This window comes from Fringilla coelebs (genome assembly GCF_963513975.1).
Source record: "Fringilla coelebs genome assembly, chromosome: Z".
Lineage (NCBI taxonomy): Eukaryota > Metazoa > Chordata > Aves > Passeriformes > Fringillidae > Fringilla > Fringilla coelebs.
Window position 1 is genome coordinate 32,074,129 of NC_140031.1, and position 17,463 is coordinate 32,091,591.

The following is a 17,463-nucleotide window of genomic DNA, read 5'->3' on the forward strand; positions in this document are numbered from 1 at the left end:
GTTTGCATAGAAGCATGAAAAGAAAAATGCACTTATAAGCATCTCAATTTTACTGCTCATTTTTGGTAGAAATTAGACTAGAATATATACATTTTCTTAACAGCAAATTTAAACGTGGATTCACTTCTTGCTGCACAATCAACTTCTGTTAATATGAATTCTAACTCATTATTAGGAAAATAGCTAAATCCACTGATATTTTATTTACTTTGGTTGGGATCCAAAACCAGAGAATACCAACTAGGGTGCTAGTCTACAAATACTAATGATCACTTAAAAAAGGGAAAGAACAATCCTTTCTCCAGATCCATGACAGGGAAGATGGGAAACAATCAGTTTCAGTTGTGTCAAGAACTATTTGGGGTAGACGTCAGGCAAAATTTCCCAGTCTTTTCTCACTGGGAAAGACATCCTGTGTAAGTTCCAATATGACTGTTCTCAGTGCTTTTTTTTTTTGTTAAGCAGGTGAAATAAATTTGCCAGGATCAACTTAAGACTGCTGATTCTACTTTAGAACAAGGACATAATGTCCTTTGTAGCTCTGCTTTTCTACAAGTGAAAAATATCCCCTATATGCATTTCTTCTGACTGAAACAGACCTGTAAAGACATAACTGTAGCCCTGCTTAGCTTCATCTGAAGCCCTCCTTAGCTTCATCTGACAGAGTAAAAATATTGCACTTCACACAGGTTAATTTTGTTCCCAAAATGAAATTAAGTCAATTGACTTAAGTCAATTAAGTCAAATTACTAATTCTTTCCTCTGGAACACAAATTTCAGAATATGGTACGCCAAAAATTGTGGGTAAGGTTATCTGCAGACGTTGCATTTTTGTTCCAGAGGGAAAAAAAGTCTCAAGTGCACTGCAGAAAATAAAATTTTCAAAAAATGCAGAAATTATCACCAGTTTCACTGCATAACCTGCATCTGTTCTTATATAAAAAAAATAAAGTATTTTCATTAAACTTTATTGCACCATCACCTTTTTTTAAAAATATCCCCCATTCAAGTCAAATATTAAATTATTTTTATCAACAAAATATAAGGTCTTCTTTAACAGCATGTAGACACAGTATAGGCGCTATACAGAAAAGTCTAAAAGAATGACATCAAATCAGAAGTGACAGAAAACAATCATTATGTTCTTCTCTATGATTAAAAAAAGATTGTGTAGGCTATTTATCGTACGCATGAAAAGCATCCCTCCTCATTCAAGGTGTTGAAGCAGGTGATACCTTCAAGCTGTCAAGTGCTGCATGAATTCTGAAGTGCAACCTGGACTCCATAGAGTATTCCTTGTAGTTGTTTCTGCAAAACAGACAACTTATTTTAAGAAAAAGATGTTTGGATTTAATTTTTTATACTTCATATGTTTGTAAGTTAACAGTCTTTATTCCTCCAACAAGGAAGCAGAGACTGACACACAGATGAGTTATGAGACATTTAAAACTACATCCACAAATTGAGCAAAGAAAACTTAGACCAATACTAAAATTAGATATCCTGATAAACTGAACCCATGTCTTAGCATCTCTTTCACTTATTTTTATCATTTTAACAGCCCTCCCAATTACTGAAATTTGCTGTGAAAATGCAAAATACTACAGAAAAGTGTGTTAGTAGAAAACGTATGCTTCAACTCAGAACACAATTCAGCCAGAGTAATAAACATCATATGTACAGAAATCATATTCTGTAAATCCCATCCCCCCAAAACAAACAAACAAACAAACAAACAAAACCCCATAGGGGGACACTATTACAAGACTGGGCCATTTCTCTGTAAACACAAGGGACATTCTATCTTATACTACAATCTACAGATGATGCAAATATGCTGCTCTACAGTAAATTAAACTCTCAACTGGTCTGCAACACCATGTGAAAGGAAAAAGGGGTGAGGTCAGACAGGTGTACTGGCTTTTGAGCTTCTCTTATGAACACCTTTAGTGGAACTGATTTAATTGCCACAGCTGCCCTCTGGGACAGAATGGTACATATCCCTTCCCTGGACTCTCCAGCTTCCTCCCATGCATGCAGTGGACCCTCGGCATCTCAGGAGCCCATACAAGAAGTAAACATTTTCCCTTCATACTGTGTCTTATTTGAATCTGTCTACTCCACTGTGTCTGAAGGACAGTTTATGAAACTGGAACATTCAACTATATTGGACAAGTCCTGCAAATCAAGAACAGAGATTTATAATTATTTAGATTTTGCAAGGAAACTGTCAGGAAGAAAAAACAAGTGTCCTCAATGCTGCAAATACAGAGTTATTCTTGATTTACAAGGTGATAAAAAAAATCTACTTACTTTGCAGTTTCTATGTATCTTATTGCTTTTTCTGTCTCATCCTGCTGTTTGTACAGAAGACCCAATTCATACAGCGTGAATGGCACCAAGTAGCTGTCATATTTTATTTGCTTCTCACTAGAAAATGAGAAAAATACAGAAATGGCTACTTAAAACCCTGTCTTGAGTCACCAGTTAAGTTTAAGAGCAATCATTGCCTGTAACAGCACATGGCCAAATAAAGCATTCTGAAGCCTTTTTTACTGATTAATTCTGTACACATCGATAAAAAGTCTTAAAGCACCATAGCAGCCCTAAATATGAAGAAAATAAAGTTGAACAAAATATAGGTACTCCATGCACCAGAAAATTTTTACCCTCACCCATGCAAAACATACACTTTATGAAGAACTGCTATCTTTAGATTTTTTTTTAAATACCTCAGCTATAAAAGCCTGCCCACTGCCAACTCTCTTTGGAAAAAGATGTTTCATAAATAGTGCTCCTTTGACTTGCAACCAATCAAACCCCTCTGGCCTCTAACTTGCAATGTGCTTGACTAAACTCACAGGGGACCTTAGAAATGGTACGAGAAAAGAAGATGGCAAGAGAACTAAAACACACATAATTTTCAATAACAAATTCTATTATCAGTTTTTCTAAATAATTTGTTAGAAACATTGCACATGTAAATATGCTCCTTCAGCCCAAATACTTAAAAACTTACAAGAAGTTTTCAACTACAACCTGACTCATATTTTATATAGAAAAGCTATTACAGCTGGTATGGAGCTGACCTGAAAACCCATAGCACAAGAGAAACCAGTCTTCAACTGAAACATGTAACAACAACTTCTCATCTACATGGGGAAGCATAACAACTGAAGTATTAAATACTGAATAAAAAAAATAAACCAAACAAACAGTAACTATCTATATTGTCTTGTATTGTCCTATCTGTACTGTCCTTACTTACAGCTCTGCAAATACAATTCCAAATGCATTCGGGTATGTTACCCAGCAGTTTGACTTATTAGCCTCAAACACCACATATACAAAGCTAAACTGCTACAGAAAAACACACGCAAGGTCTTCTGGTTTTCTAACTACTTTCAGTGGTATTTTAATTCCAGATCCTTAATATGATGTTTAATTATTCAAAATTCTAACATGACAGAGGAGTATCAACTGGATACTCAACTGGAGTATCAGCAATGTCACCAAAAGCTAGAAAATCTATTTCTGTTCTTTTTTACCTTTGAATTACTTTACTGAAACATAATTCAGCTTGCATGAGTCTTCCCAAGTGTTTCAGACAGAGGCCTTTCAGTAGCTGCAACATGCACACATCATCCACAAAGTATTCATTGTGATCTAATAGTAAAAGTGAGATATGTCAAACAATTTGAAGACATCATGAAAAGGAAAATTAGATTTTCAATAGAGAATATGTATTCAGACGCAGGATGTTGTTTCTCATGTTCTATACCTCAAAATGTACATAACCTTCATGCATGATTTCAAATACTGTTTACTAAAGAAGATGCGTCCACAACATCCATATCTCTCTCTTAAAAGACAGGCAAAGAAGAAATAAGAAACTGAAACATCCAACAAATAGGCATAAACTTCATTAACTCAAGATTAAACAGTCATTAATTAAATACATTACATTACATAAATTAAAGATTTCTTACTTGCCATAGCTAAACTACAGTGAGACAGAAACCATCATATTATCTTAACAGCTTCCCCTATTACAGAGCACTGGCTGACCTCCAGTACCATCAGTGGCATAAAAAAGCCTGTAAAACCACACCATGACTCTCTTACAGAACTCTTCAGAAGTATCATTTTGCAGTACAAATTCAAGAAACCATGTTTACTAGTATTTTTATCACCTCTAATGTTTGAGAAGCCTCAGTAGTAGTGTATAATATTTGAAAAATTTTTGAAAATAAGTAATAGTGTATAATATTTGAAAAACTTTATTTAAAGTCTTATGTTCAATAGGACTAAAAACACCAGATGAAAGAGGGTGTTTGAATAAATTCAAAATTTACTTAACAAGTGTGATCCTTTTTAGTTCCCTTAGTTTGTAGCATTTGCTGGGTACAAGGAAGGAAAAAAAAGGAATGAATACACATATGGATAGACAGATGGCACCACATACATTAACAATTCAGGAAGCAAAACACTCTCCCTTCAGATCATGTTGTTTACAACTAATTACCAGCTCTCTAAGGTCATATTAATTTTTTCCTTAATAGTCTGCCAAAGAAGTCCTACATAAACAGTTCTGAAACATGCGAGACAAACGCATTTTAGGATTCTGCAAAGAGCTTTGCCACCATGTTCAGCCTTATTTCTGTCTGTGTTTAAACCCAGAAAGTCTTGATAGATTGTAACTGAGAGACTGCGCTTTTAGTGATAGAAGCGCAGCGCAGGAGTACTTAGCATTCTCTCTAGCCTGATTTGCTAGGCTAAGGTGTTGGATTGTGTGACTGTCTCTTGAAGGATTCACTCACTGAAATTACTGGGGCCATGTACTGATGTCAGCAAGGGCTCGCCAATCTTTAAGGACTTCAACTAGTACTCTTATTTCCCAAAAGAATATAAGCTAAAACATTAACACTAAATGCACAAACAACAAATGCACAGGCCAATTTAACAGAGATAACCTTATAATAAATGTGGGGGAACCATCTTTGCAGCTGCAGTGATCTACACCCAAGGAAGTATCATTACCAGGATAAAAAAACAAGCAAAATTTTTTTTTTTTCTTAAAGTTAAATATTCTATTTTTATATATTGGAAATGAAAATAAAAGACTCCCAGAAATCATGTGGAAAAAAAAATAAGAACCCCAACTCTAGTATCTTCCATTTGTTCTTTCTACCATCTCTGTTTTCAGCTCTATACAACATAAAATTACTTTCAGTCCTTGAGAGATTCCATGCTGTGCCTGTTCATGTGAAGCAAATGAAGTAAAAACAATTCTATGAAGTCTCAGTCCCTAAGTGACCTTTGGGTATAATCAACACCCTTTTTTCACAGCACCTTAGCAATCCTTTGGTATTACTACCACTAAAAACTGTCTACTAAAATTATATTGCAACTTTGTCATACTCTGCTAGCTCCCTAATTCTCTCTTTTTTTAGGGATTCAGTGACAACTCTGATAATCAGAGACTTTATTTTCACTGAACCCATATTTTTAAAAGCAGATCAAGATCACATATGTGAAGTTCAGAATAAAATTACATCTGATTGAAGTTATATACTAAAAAAACAACATAGAAAGTATATACACTTCCAGACTATATCCTATTTGCAAACAGTGAATTTCTATAAGAACAAACACAGTAGTTTTATCTCCATTGCTTTAATTTTGGTACCTTGTACGTCTTTACTCAGGGTTTTGATAGGAAAATTTACTTTGCTGTAACAATTGAGGAGTACTTCTAGTACAAATCTCTGCACAATATAGTACTGGATTTCCAACAGGTTCTGCCAGAACCCTCCATGTGGAGCTCATGGGAATTACTTTATTTGCAAGTATCTTGCATATCACTACACTTTTGTTTTAATATTACAAGAAGAAAAAAGGAAAATGCTTGAGATTTAAGAGGCACACTATTGATTCTGCAGAAAAGTGAAGGGCAACACAGAAAATAAAGGAACCCGATTCAAACATGGCCATGCAGGTTACTCTCACTTGGTTTATTATATCATCCAGATTTGACCTTTATAAATTTCTTGCACGTCCCTATATAATTATGCATTGCCTCAATTTACACTGTAAATCAGACTTAGATATATATTACATTTCAGAATTGCTGTTTTAACCACTAAGTTGTTCACAAGTGTGACTAGAATCTGGGTTCAATAGAAATTATTTTAGTAAATTATCATTTAAAAACATTCACAGGCAAAATGGTAATATTTATTCTAGAAAAGCTCAAAAGAGAATTCTCCCCAAAAATGCACATTACAGGTAAAAGAACCATCCTGATCAAATCTGACAAAAGCATGTATTTGTGCAGTAAACCAGTAGTAATAAATGAATTTAAGTTTTTTTAAGAGTAAATTATGGGCTGATTCTCTAAACTTTACTCCAAGATGTAAAACCGTGGTCAAGTTTACTTGTTAAGTATGCTTAATTTTACAACTAGCAAATGTGTTTTATTTTGCCAGAAAGCAAAACAAAAAACCAGACTCATTCATGCATAGCACTTCATCATATCTTTTATACTTTGTCATATTCTATGCAGCATGTGTCCTATGTAATAAAATGTGATATAAATTGGTTTAGAAAAAGTATTTTTCAGACATTTAAGACATCAGCAGATTATGGTCCAAGTACACTCTCAAATACAAGAAAAACTAAGCTAGACCAGTAATGTTCTGTGATATAATAACCTCATGTCCCTGAGTTTTCTGTATTTGTCTGCAGCATCAATCACTGCATAAAGAATATATTGAAGAAGCACTCCTAACTTTCCATAAGGCTCCAAAACTTCCATATTTGGACTTAATTAGAACATTGGCAAAGCCAACACTCACTTTGCAGAATATCAGAAGACAAAAGCATGGAAAAATGCCAGCATTTCTTCTAAGATTATTAATTCCACCTTAATTGATCACTTACTAGCTTCATTTTGTAGAGCAGCTTCTTCTTTTTCAATTGTTACCAGTAAGTTTTCAGTGAGGTCTGCTCTTTTGCCCACAATTGCAAATCCATTCCAGACATACATCATTTCCTGATTTAAAAAAAAAAACAAAACAACCAACCAAAACAAAAAGGTGAGAAAAACTCATGGAATTGCATAAATATTTAACTAAAGAATGCCTCTGAAAAGGCTATTATGGAACATTTTTGAGCACATAAAAATACTACCAAAGCTTGTTTTGGTACAACACATCTATGAATAGGAAATGAAAAATTACGTTGAACGTGTGTTGACAAAGTTAACCAGGGTTTCTAAGATTTGAGTGTTTTGATAACTTTTTAATGGATTCTACTTTCATGTATTTTCACTGATCTTCAGAAATTAAACTGAACAGATTTTATCAGGACAGTTTACCATCACCCACATAACAGCATATCAGCAAAACTGGATGCTTTAGATTCAACTTGTGGTCCCTGCCACCCAAACCAAAGAAGGAGCTAAAAGTAGTTTATTTCTAAAGGATGATAGGTAAATTAGGAGTGCACTGGAGTGTGTGCTTGTATATACAGTATACTTAATGCAAGTATGCACCTAAAAGCACGCTCTTGTGTTGTTTTTTATATATATATATATGCACGCATGCTCTGATCAATAGACAATTACCTTCCATTCAGAGCAAAACTGGAGGCAGATACAACTTTCTGGATAAAATGTGATTCCAGTAGGCACATCCAATATACAATTTTACTATAATTTCTACCAAATTTTGTTGGGAAAAAAAACAAGGCAAATCCTGGAAACATATCTTCCCAGATGCCTCAGTACAACAGTCACCAATAAGCTTGTTTTGATACACGAACACATTGTAAAACTTGAGGAGGAGGGCTAATGCTAACCAACAAGGAGCTTTCCCAAGACCTTTACTCAGTCACTACAAACTAGAATATAATTTGCTCTACCGTAATTGAAATTACACCTCTGAAATATGAAGCCTAATGTCATTCTGACGCTGATACAATACATTGGTAAAATATTTCCGCTTGCATTTTTACTGTAAATATGTATGTTTTCAGACAGAGAAAAATCTGGTTGTATCAAAGTCTGAAACAGTGTCATTAACACCATCAACTACATCATGCTAGATTTATTTCAGTTCTGTAGTCCTGTCTTACTTATACTTACTGAAATAGACCATAAACTACGTTTGGTTATGCTTAGTCCATGATGAAAAAATTCCTAAATTAAAACAGAATGCTGGATTTGACAGCAAGACCAAATATACATACTCACAACTTACAAGCACTCTGCTGTACAAGCCCAAGACAAATTTTACTTAGTCTTCTACATGCAATTTAATATAGAATGAATTTTAGAACCAGTGCATAAATTTTCTTTGGACTCCTCTTTCTATATCAATGAGTTTTAACATAAGAAATTTCTTCTTAAATAAGGTTTTTTCATGTACAGTTGTTGGTAAATTATGCATGTACAAAGATATTAGCATACACATATGAAAACTATCACTGTTGTGCATGTAGAAACAGACTGTGCAATACTAATGACTCTGACGTTAAAATACGGGAAATTAGAATAGCATTCATGAAGTTACTTTAACTTCTGCTTGTTTTAATCAGACTCAAGGCAAGGGGAATAAAAAAACCACAACAAAAACCACCCACCACTCTTCATTTTCGTAAGAAAAACAGAAAGTACCAAAGTACTCTTTAACTTCCTAATGACTCTAGAAGACAAAGACTAAAATCCTGCTAGCCTAAAGAACATTAATGCACTTTTCTGTATGCTGAACTTTTCACATGAAAAATATGTCACTTGTTTCAGACTGCTACTTAGTTGGTAGTATGATCCAGTCCCTAGTACTTTTCACCAAAGTCACACTGCATTAATGCAGTACTTTAAAAAATTTAAAATGCAGACATATAATACCTAACGATATTATTCCTTCCCTGTATAATGAACTATTCTGATTTCTTTTCTCTTTGAAAAGGATGAAAAGAAAGCAAGAACAAATACCAAGGCAGGTAATATCAGCTTCACTGGTTGAGGACATGCGTAGCGCCGAGCTTTCCTTACTGCAAACTTCTCCGTCGGGATAGATTTTCCTGCAATTCTCTGTTTTAGACCATCCACTTGTCTACAAGAAGGGAAAATGGAAAAAAAAAAGTTGTCTTTTTTTTTCATCTCATTTCAGTTAGAAATATTTACTGTTTCCCTCTGAAATATGACATCTTATAATTGTTTTACACCATGGAGACCAGAGCTATATGATATATCTTTGCTGATAAAAGCAGTTCTAATGCTAAAGGCAAAGATAAAAAACTGGAAAATTTATGGTTATAAGCAAGAAGTAAGTCACACAAGATAAAGACATGGGGGGAGAAAGAGCAAACATTCAGCTGCTTTATTGCTTTATAAAAGTTTACCTGAATAAAGACACTATGTCCTCACCAGTCCTCTTCAAATCATCCTCTGGAAGCATACATAGAATTGCTGCCTTCTGGAATACATATATTGCCTATTTCAAAAAGAAACAGCAACAGATTACCCCATCTAATTTTCTGTGTTTAATCAATAAATTAAAGACTCAAATCTCTCACCCAATTTCTGCAGCAAAGTATTCCCATAATTCTCAGGCAGATATAAACATAAAAGTTTAGTATTCCCTTTGCCACACAATTTATGCTGTAAGTTTATTTTTAATGTATTTATATTTTTATATTAGTCAGAAAGTTAAAGGTATCTCCTGCAAATAACAGAATTTATTATGCAAACCACTGTCAAAGAGATGAGATTAAATGACTTAACTATTCTAAAGTCCATTACTGTTATTACATGATCTATCACATGTAGAGACATGCTTGAAAAAAACAGAAGGAAATATCTGGGTACTCATTCAAAGAAAGTTTAATAACTGGGAACAGTAATCTATAGAGGAACAGTAATAATAATGCATAAAAGGTTATTGGCACATTGCACTTGGTTCATACTCTGAAAAACGTTTTTACAAGGAAAAGGTTATCTGATAGCCCAGCTTTTCTTGTGAGATCCTGTCCCCAGCAGCCAGCAGCCCTTCTCATTTTGTGCCACAAAGCATCTGCTGAGTAGGTGTGTGTGTTTATAAACACCAAACATAGTTTCTTCAGCCAAGTTTTTCTAGTGAAGGTTAGAACTTGACTTGAGAGACTAGTTTACAGTTTTCCTATCCCTCTTCTTCCTCCCAACCTGGGTAAGTACGTCAATTTTTGGAGGGGCCAAAGCATTGTTGTTTATGGTTCTGCTGCTTCAAAACATGAAATAAATAGTCATCCTTAACCACCCAGTTAAAATAGTTTGGTCCCATTGCATCTTTGTTTATGAGTTTCTCAGGAAGGCAAACATTACATTTATTGTGCAGAGTGAAGAGTAAATTTAACGGTAGAGACCACTGGTATATCACAACAATGTCCACCTGCCCATTTACCTTAGACCACCTGCTCTCTTTGCTGAGCAGGTCTGCATACCGATATGCTTGAAGCCAGTCCTGCTGGAAGGTGTAGCACCACATCAGTTCCCAGTAACAGAGATGATGAATCTGTTTCCACTCTTGCTGGGCTGCTATGCAGTCTTGGAACCTCAATTGTGCCTATGAGTGAGTAGTTAAGGAAGAATGATGAAAACTGGGTCAATTACAGCTCCATGTGAGAGCAGTGTCTAATTACAGGAGAAGTTCTTACCTAACACCTAGGTGGAAAACACCTGACAAGTAAAATGAGTTAAACTTCCCTTTCAGTCTCACTTAGAGAGAGGGCTGAATCAACACTGACAGTGAATGTGAACAGGGATAACAGCATACTTATCAGTCCAACTGATACATTGATGCGTTCATTATTTTTCCTCCTCAGGCTAAACACTAAACAAAAATCTTAGAAAGAAAACATGATTTACCTTTTCAAAATTTCCTTTCAGTATATCTATTCTGGCAGCATAAAATAGAATAATGGAACCCTTGAAAAGAGATGAGAAAAATAACCAGTTAGGAGTTTAAGCATAGGGAAATACATTTATGTTATAAAATTTATTAGAAATACGCACATTTGGAAATTTCAGGAGGTAAGGTTCAAGGAGACTGTCTGCTTCCTGAAGGTTGGCTTCCCCTGTACCTAGAAAACGTAACAAACCAATATCAATGTACTTAAAAGAAACCAAGTTTGATAGACTAAGATTTTGTTTTCATATCGTATTTGATAGATCAATGCATGACTGCTTTATGCGAAAGCAGAATTATTTAATCATAATGTGTTTCTATAAAACTAAATTCTTGTCCCAAAGATACTAAGTGATTTAAAAATACTAAATGTCTGTAAGCAGAAACGAATTAGACACGATATAGAAATATTTTTAGACTGTTCCATTACTGATCCTAGTTATATTTTTTAATCCCTTTAATTACTTCAGCAAGATAGGAAAACATTCCTCAGCTGCCTCTTCTCCTAATTTTGAACTCAATAATGAAATACAAGTGATACTGGAAGAAATGAAGTTCTCCTTAATTTCCTGATGAGCCTGAGGGACAAGTACTAAAATACTTAAATATTAAAGAATGTGAAAATATATGGTAAAGAAGCATAGAGAATTAATTATGACTTCCAGCTCTAAATGGCAAAAGCAATTAATTCTGGTTGTATAGCTTTTTTCTGGAGATCGTTTTCATAATATCTGATGTTAATTTATGGATAATGACTTTTCTGAACTTAATAATGTTTTGCAATATTTTGCTGTTGAGACAGCCCTGCAAATGGAGCAAGATGTTGGTATAATGCTATCTATCCTCACTGTTTCTGCAGACACAGCTTTGTCATGGATATTAATTTTAGATCATAATTAAGTATACAGCAAACGCCTATTTGGCCACAATTTTGAAATTCTGTTATAAAAATAAATCACAATATCTATCGTAAGGTGTAGCATGACTGAAAAGCTACACAGTGGGTCTCACCAAGGATTAAGGAGACGTAAGTATGATAAACCAACAGGGTGAAAGTACACAGAATGGCCCTCAAACTGCTGCCAGATGCGCCTTCCCGTAGTTGGCAGAGGCCCAACTCCTAAGAAATATCACAAACACATGCAGAATTAACTATAAGTATACAGAGTTACTATCAATTTTTTCTGGCTAACAAAAATTCAGTATTCCTTTCAGATGTAAGTATTTCATAATTAAGTACTTATCTCAAATCCAACACAACTCTCTACCAAAACGTTTCTGTCACAGCTAATAGCACTCAGGAAGGAGAAGACTAATCTAACTCTTAACAAAATCATGCATTTCAGTGCTCTGGTGAAATGGGAACACCACATGAACCATGCAGACACACGGGTCTACAACCCTTCCCCATTGTGTTCTGACTATGAGCCTTTCTGAATAACATCCTTCAACCTATGTTCAGTGGGAAACTCTCCCAACTGTTCCAGTGCTACTTGTTGGCATGACTCTTCCTACACCGAAAACCCTGATTATCCTCAGTTCTCTTCCATCAAGTCAGCCACTACTTTGAGGCTCTGACCAAAATATTACCTGTGCTGATACATCGATGTCTAAAGACAGATCCAGATTCATGAAGCCTTATGCAGATTTAACATGAGACTTCCCTTACATTTCTGTTTAGACCCATTACATAACAGCCTGACTGTTTGAGGGGCGTTGAGCTCACAGCTTCCATGATCAAAAGCAGTGACTCCCCAGAAACATAATTTTGCCTCAAAACAAATATTAACCGATCATTTTTATTGCATAGCAACCTGATGAATTATAGAAGAATTCAAGCACCACACAGAAAAAATTGTGATGATATTTCAAAATCATTCTTTTTCTTTCAGCCTTTACTGCATTTTTAGTCAGGGAAAAATGTGTATTTTGGAAGAGCTTCAGCAAGAACCAGTTTTTTCAGAGGAAGAAACAGAATGAACTGGTCTCTACTGAAGTCTAATTTTACAACAAGAGAACCATATTGTGGACAATCTAACAGCAATAAGACCATATGGTGACTGCAGCAGTAATAATTTGAAGTTCAATCGTGTACAGTTCTGTGGGTTACTTTATTACAGTTTTTTACTTGAGTTTTTTGGGGTTTTTCATTTCTCATGGGCATCAAAAAGATTTTCAAAGAGCTGTAAAATACTTACAAAACAAGTTACAAATATATTTGTCATTCATCAGAGAAAAATGTACCTGGATTCCAGGGTGACACATGATGTTCAGAATTTTTTTTTTTTTAAGAAATGGGTTGGGATTTGGGGTGAAAAAATGTAGAAATATGATTCTTCCCTCAGTTACTGGAGAGCAATGTCAATTTCTGGCTACATTACTAGAAAAGAAAACTGATATCCTCTACTTAAGCGTCAGCAAAAGGAAAGGAAATTGCATTGGCAAAATCTCCTCTTTAATAAACTGGTCATTTCCCAAGGATGTTAAAGAATGGAATATCACCATATGTGCTTTTATGCCTGTGTTATCTAACCTATTTATCTTTTTAACAACACTAAAATACTGATAAATAATCGTTATCATACTTCTAGTGTGGAATATATGGCATTAAATTCATCTAGTCTTTTATCTGAGAAGAAATTATTTTGTAAAACAAGTATCAAATTGAATACCCTATTGCCAGAAAATCCAATAAATTCTAAAAGTCGGAGGATCCTTCCTGGTAAAAGTGACAGCATCTGAAATACATTTAAAAATAAAAAGATGATTAAAAACATCTACACTTCAAAAAAAAAAAGTTACATTGCTATAAACAGGAACCAAAAAGGCCAGCTACTATGTTAAATGCTATTACACATTAGTAAAAAATTAAAACATGAAAGAACTTGAAAGTAAACATGCATGCTCAGAATTCTGATGACCATCCAGCATGAAAATAGACAGAATCCAGCTGTGCTTCTTTACATAATGACAGATGTTTCTATCTCCAGCTGATCAGAATTGCTTGAAAATTGTGGGTCTTTTGGAATGAAAGTCTTATCTATTTTAGTATGACTTGAAACCTGCAACTGTCATCTTCTTATACCATTATTTCATTTTATTGGGAGTCTCACAGAGGCTCTACTTGTTCCTCCTGTGGGAGAACTGAATCAGCAGATCTGTGGTTTTAGAAATACTATCTGTTGCTATCTTTTAGCCCCCCATTATAGGCATTTTTGTTCCCTCTGTAACTGCATCCTCCACATCCTACACAACAGAAAATGTACAAACATCATAACCACCTTTTCAATGGGCATTAAGAAGCAGGCCAACTTGAGTTTTTAGAAAGCTCCATTCACCCTACTACTTTTTCCCCATCAGACACTTTTTCTGCTAAGCCTCCTACTGAGAGGACTCCATGAAGAATAGGAGAGACAAGAGCACTTATGAACACAATTGCTTGAATTTTAAAGTCTGGTGCAGATAAACCTGAGTTCTTCTGACCATACTTTAAATTGGCCATCCCAGTCTAGAATGATACTGAAATTAACATACTGGCAGAAATCAACTTTCACCATTGCCACAACAGATGTGAAAAGGTAACTGCAGCAAATTGTAAAGAAAAGCCGATTTTCTTTTGCACAAACTCAGTAAACTACTGTTCATTCTTCTAACTATAATTATCTATGTGACTCTACAGTATGTCACTGAAGCAAAAGAATGAGATACATGGGGCAGTTAAAATTAAACAGTCACTCCAGGCATTTTGTAACCATAGTGCAAGCATCTCAAAAATCCTGCTACACACAGGTAGATGCAGCTCCTTTTTCACTTCAGAAATACATATATTAGTTACTCCCAGAGAACTAAACAGTTCAGAATAAACTAATAGAAACATCCCAGAAAGCATGCATGCCAGAAGTTAATGCTGGTTTCATATTGCATAAAACCTCCAAACACTGTATCTCTATTTTACAAATGTGTAAATGTTAAATCAGTTACAGTACCATAAATACAAAGAAAGACAGTCCTACAGAATAACCCAATGGCCTTACTGTAGAGGAAGAAGTCATACCAAGTTGAATGCTCCAATTCCAAGGTTTACTCCTCCTTCAAACTGGTAATATGTTTCATTTTTGCTTTTGTTCCCCTGAGTCGTCTGTAGCACCTGATGACATTCCCTTGTGATGGAGAAAAAAAGGAGGGAAGGGGAAACACAACACAGAAATTACTATGATTGATGACTATGATAGATACAAAAATATTCCTTTGTATTTTGGGGGCATTAATGCCACTCCAACTGCTTATATTAATGTTGAAGTCAAGTTTCCAATAGCTTACTTGTATATTTGGTAACTTGTCCTAATTTTCAGGCCACCTTTGATAAAGTTGATCATATTTTCATCCTGGAAGAAAAAGATCTAACTGTAAAATATGGTGTGTTCATATTACACAAAACACATACATAAAAATCCTCCAGCTACATTTGCATTTATTTATAAGTTAATGGCGTAGGAAACACTAAAAATGTTTTTCAGTCACTAGATGTGTCTGTAAGACTGACGTTAACACTTGCTCTAAGTTGTCAGGTAAACATTTCTTTGGTGCACATTACAAATTTTAAAACTGAAGAGAGAGGTGAAAGCGAAAGTCAAAGTGTTAGTTATAGCAGAATTTGAATGTATACAAATGAAGCAAGAAAGCTCTCCACCAGATGGTGCTGCAGGAACTGTTTCAAATATTTGGAAATGCCGATTCTGACATACACAAGGATGCCTACAGAAACTGGCAGAAGACAAAATGAAAAATCCCCTGAACAGACGAAATTCCACTGCTGATCAGAAGTAACTACCTGTGTTACTCAATTTATGCGCTTACTAACCTCTAGAAAAACCAAAACAAACCCACAATGTACTTCCCATCAAAACTAAATTCCTGAAAAGCAAGACATCATTCAACAGAATGAAATTTTTTCTCCCAGAATTCACATAAAAGGGAAATGTGCTGACATTTCAGAAATGCCAAAGATTTTAAAATTATTTTATACAGTCCTAACTCATCTCCTTCAACAACTGTTTCAAAATTCTTTTCATGGTTAAAACAGACACCCTACCCACCCAATAAAAATAAAGAGGGTTGCTTCCACATAGTAAAAGAGCAAGCCAGTTTCAGGAAAGACTAGCATTCCATTAATAGCGTTTCCTGACACTTCTAGCCAAATCAAGTAGTTCATAAGCATTTGCCAAAGGAACTTAATCTGACCTAAGTATCCTATGCACCTCGCTTCTTTCTTGTAATTTATACTCGAAAAGATTATCTAAAATATATTCAATAAAACCTTGTTAAACACTCACATACCTTAAAAAAATAAGACAAACAACTCCTGTTTTCAGGAATCAAGTTTCAAAGTGAATTTGAAAACTCTGTAGCATGAAGTCCCTGAATCACAACCTAAATCATTAGCACCACACAGTATAAAATACCAGATCTTTCTGTGAGCTAAATTGTTACCTCAGCAATGCTAAGCATGCCCATTTCATTACTGTATTATTCCTGACATCATATGCATAGAGAGCAAGACTGAATTGGAAATTACAGCTGAAGTTTTGTTAGTTGGAAAACATTCTACCCATTCATGCAAAACTGACTTGCACTTTCAAACACACTTCCTTATACTTGAAAATATTTTTATGCGGGCACTGGACATTGCCCAGTGTGACGCAAATCACTTAAACATACCACCTTGTATAATACAGGAGGTATGTTTAAAAGATGCTATGTTTATACCTTAGGGTAATACCTTAGTATCTCAATATCATCTTTGGATATTCATAAAAAGAGAGAACTTTGCTGAGCAGCATAAGATTTACACTTTCAATCGCTGCCATGAAATAACATTCAGTAGCAAAAAATTTTGGTTTAAACATCACATCTATTGTTGGAATGATGTTTTATAAGTACTATAATCTCTTTCCATTACACCATCACACAAAATGAAAAACTGACTTTACCTGTACGAAGGTGAGAGCTGCTTTCTGTAATAAGCATTCAGCATAGCAGATTTCAGCATGCATTTCCTCTATATAAGAAAGAAAAGTTATTTACTATCAGCAATGTCATTGTCAATACTGTTTTCTGGGGGTCAATGGGACAAACAAAATGCTGCCAAGACAAAAAAGAAAAAGAAAAGAAAAAAAAAAAAAAAAAAGCAAAATTCTGCTGTTGCCATTTCAGTAACTGCTGAGTAATAGCTGTAACACATAAATCCCAACAGAATTCTTCTAGTTCCCTTCTTAGACAAAACATTGCCAGACCTGACCTCAGTCTATGGCAAAAGCTACTTGACATTCTGGTAATGGTCTCCTATACTTTTCATTGATTCTAAGCTTAACAGCCCACAGCAACTCAGTCTTTCAGGCCTCCTTCCACGTCTTACAAGAAATTTCTGTAAATGAATAGTAACCCTCACGGAGGTTCAGGCTTTTCCTACATCCACTGAGACATTATGAACAGGTTTTCACCAAGTCATGCTTAACAA

At 34.9% G+C, this 17,463-nt stretch overlaps 1 protein-coding gene across 1 annotated transcript in view; it reads right to left on the reverse strand.

The window, feature by feature from the left end:
• Positions 1 to 249: 249 nt before the first annotated feature.
• The window catches only part of TTC39B (tetratricopeptide repeat domain 39B), a 73,059-nt gene continuing 55,845 nt past the window's right edge, over positions 250 to 17,463 (reverse strand). The window contains exons 6-19 of the mRNA XM_084224828.1: positions 16,937 to 17,004; positions 15,267 to 15,331; positions 15,001 to 15,106; positions 13,619 to 13,684; positions 11,958 to 12,066; positions 11,054 to 11,121; positions 10,907 to 10,966; positions 10,443 to 10,604; positions 9,406 to 9,497; positions 8,996 to 9,116; positions 6,943 to 7,054; positions 3,549 to 3,666; positions 2,314 to 2,430; positions 250 to 1,308 (exon numbers count right to left, since the gene is read on the reverse strand). Of these exons, the coding sequence (XP_084080954.1) occupies positions 1,212 to 1,308; positions 2,314 to 2,430; positions 3,549 to 3,666; positions 6,943 to 7,054; positions 8,996 to 9,116; positions 9,406 to 9,497; positions 10,443 to 10,604; positions 10,907 to 10,966; positions 11,054 to 11,121; positions 11,958 to 12,066; positions 13,619 to 13,684; positions 15,001 to 15,106; positions 15,267 to 15,331; positions 16,937 to 17,004 (1,361 nt within the window). The 3' untranslated portion in view covers positions 250 to 1,211. The remainder of the gene's footprint in view (positions 1,309 to 2,313; positions 2,431 to 3,548; positions 3,667 to 6,942; positions 7,055 to 8,995; positions 9,117 to 9,405; positions 9,498 to 10,442; positions 10,605 to 10,906; positions 10,967 to 11,053; positions 11,122 to 11,957; positions 12,067 to 13,618; positions 13,685 to 15,000; positions 15,107 to 15,266; positions 15,332 to 16,936; positions 17,005 to 17,463) is intronic.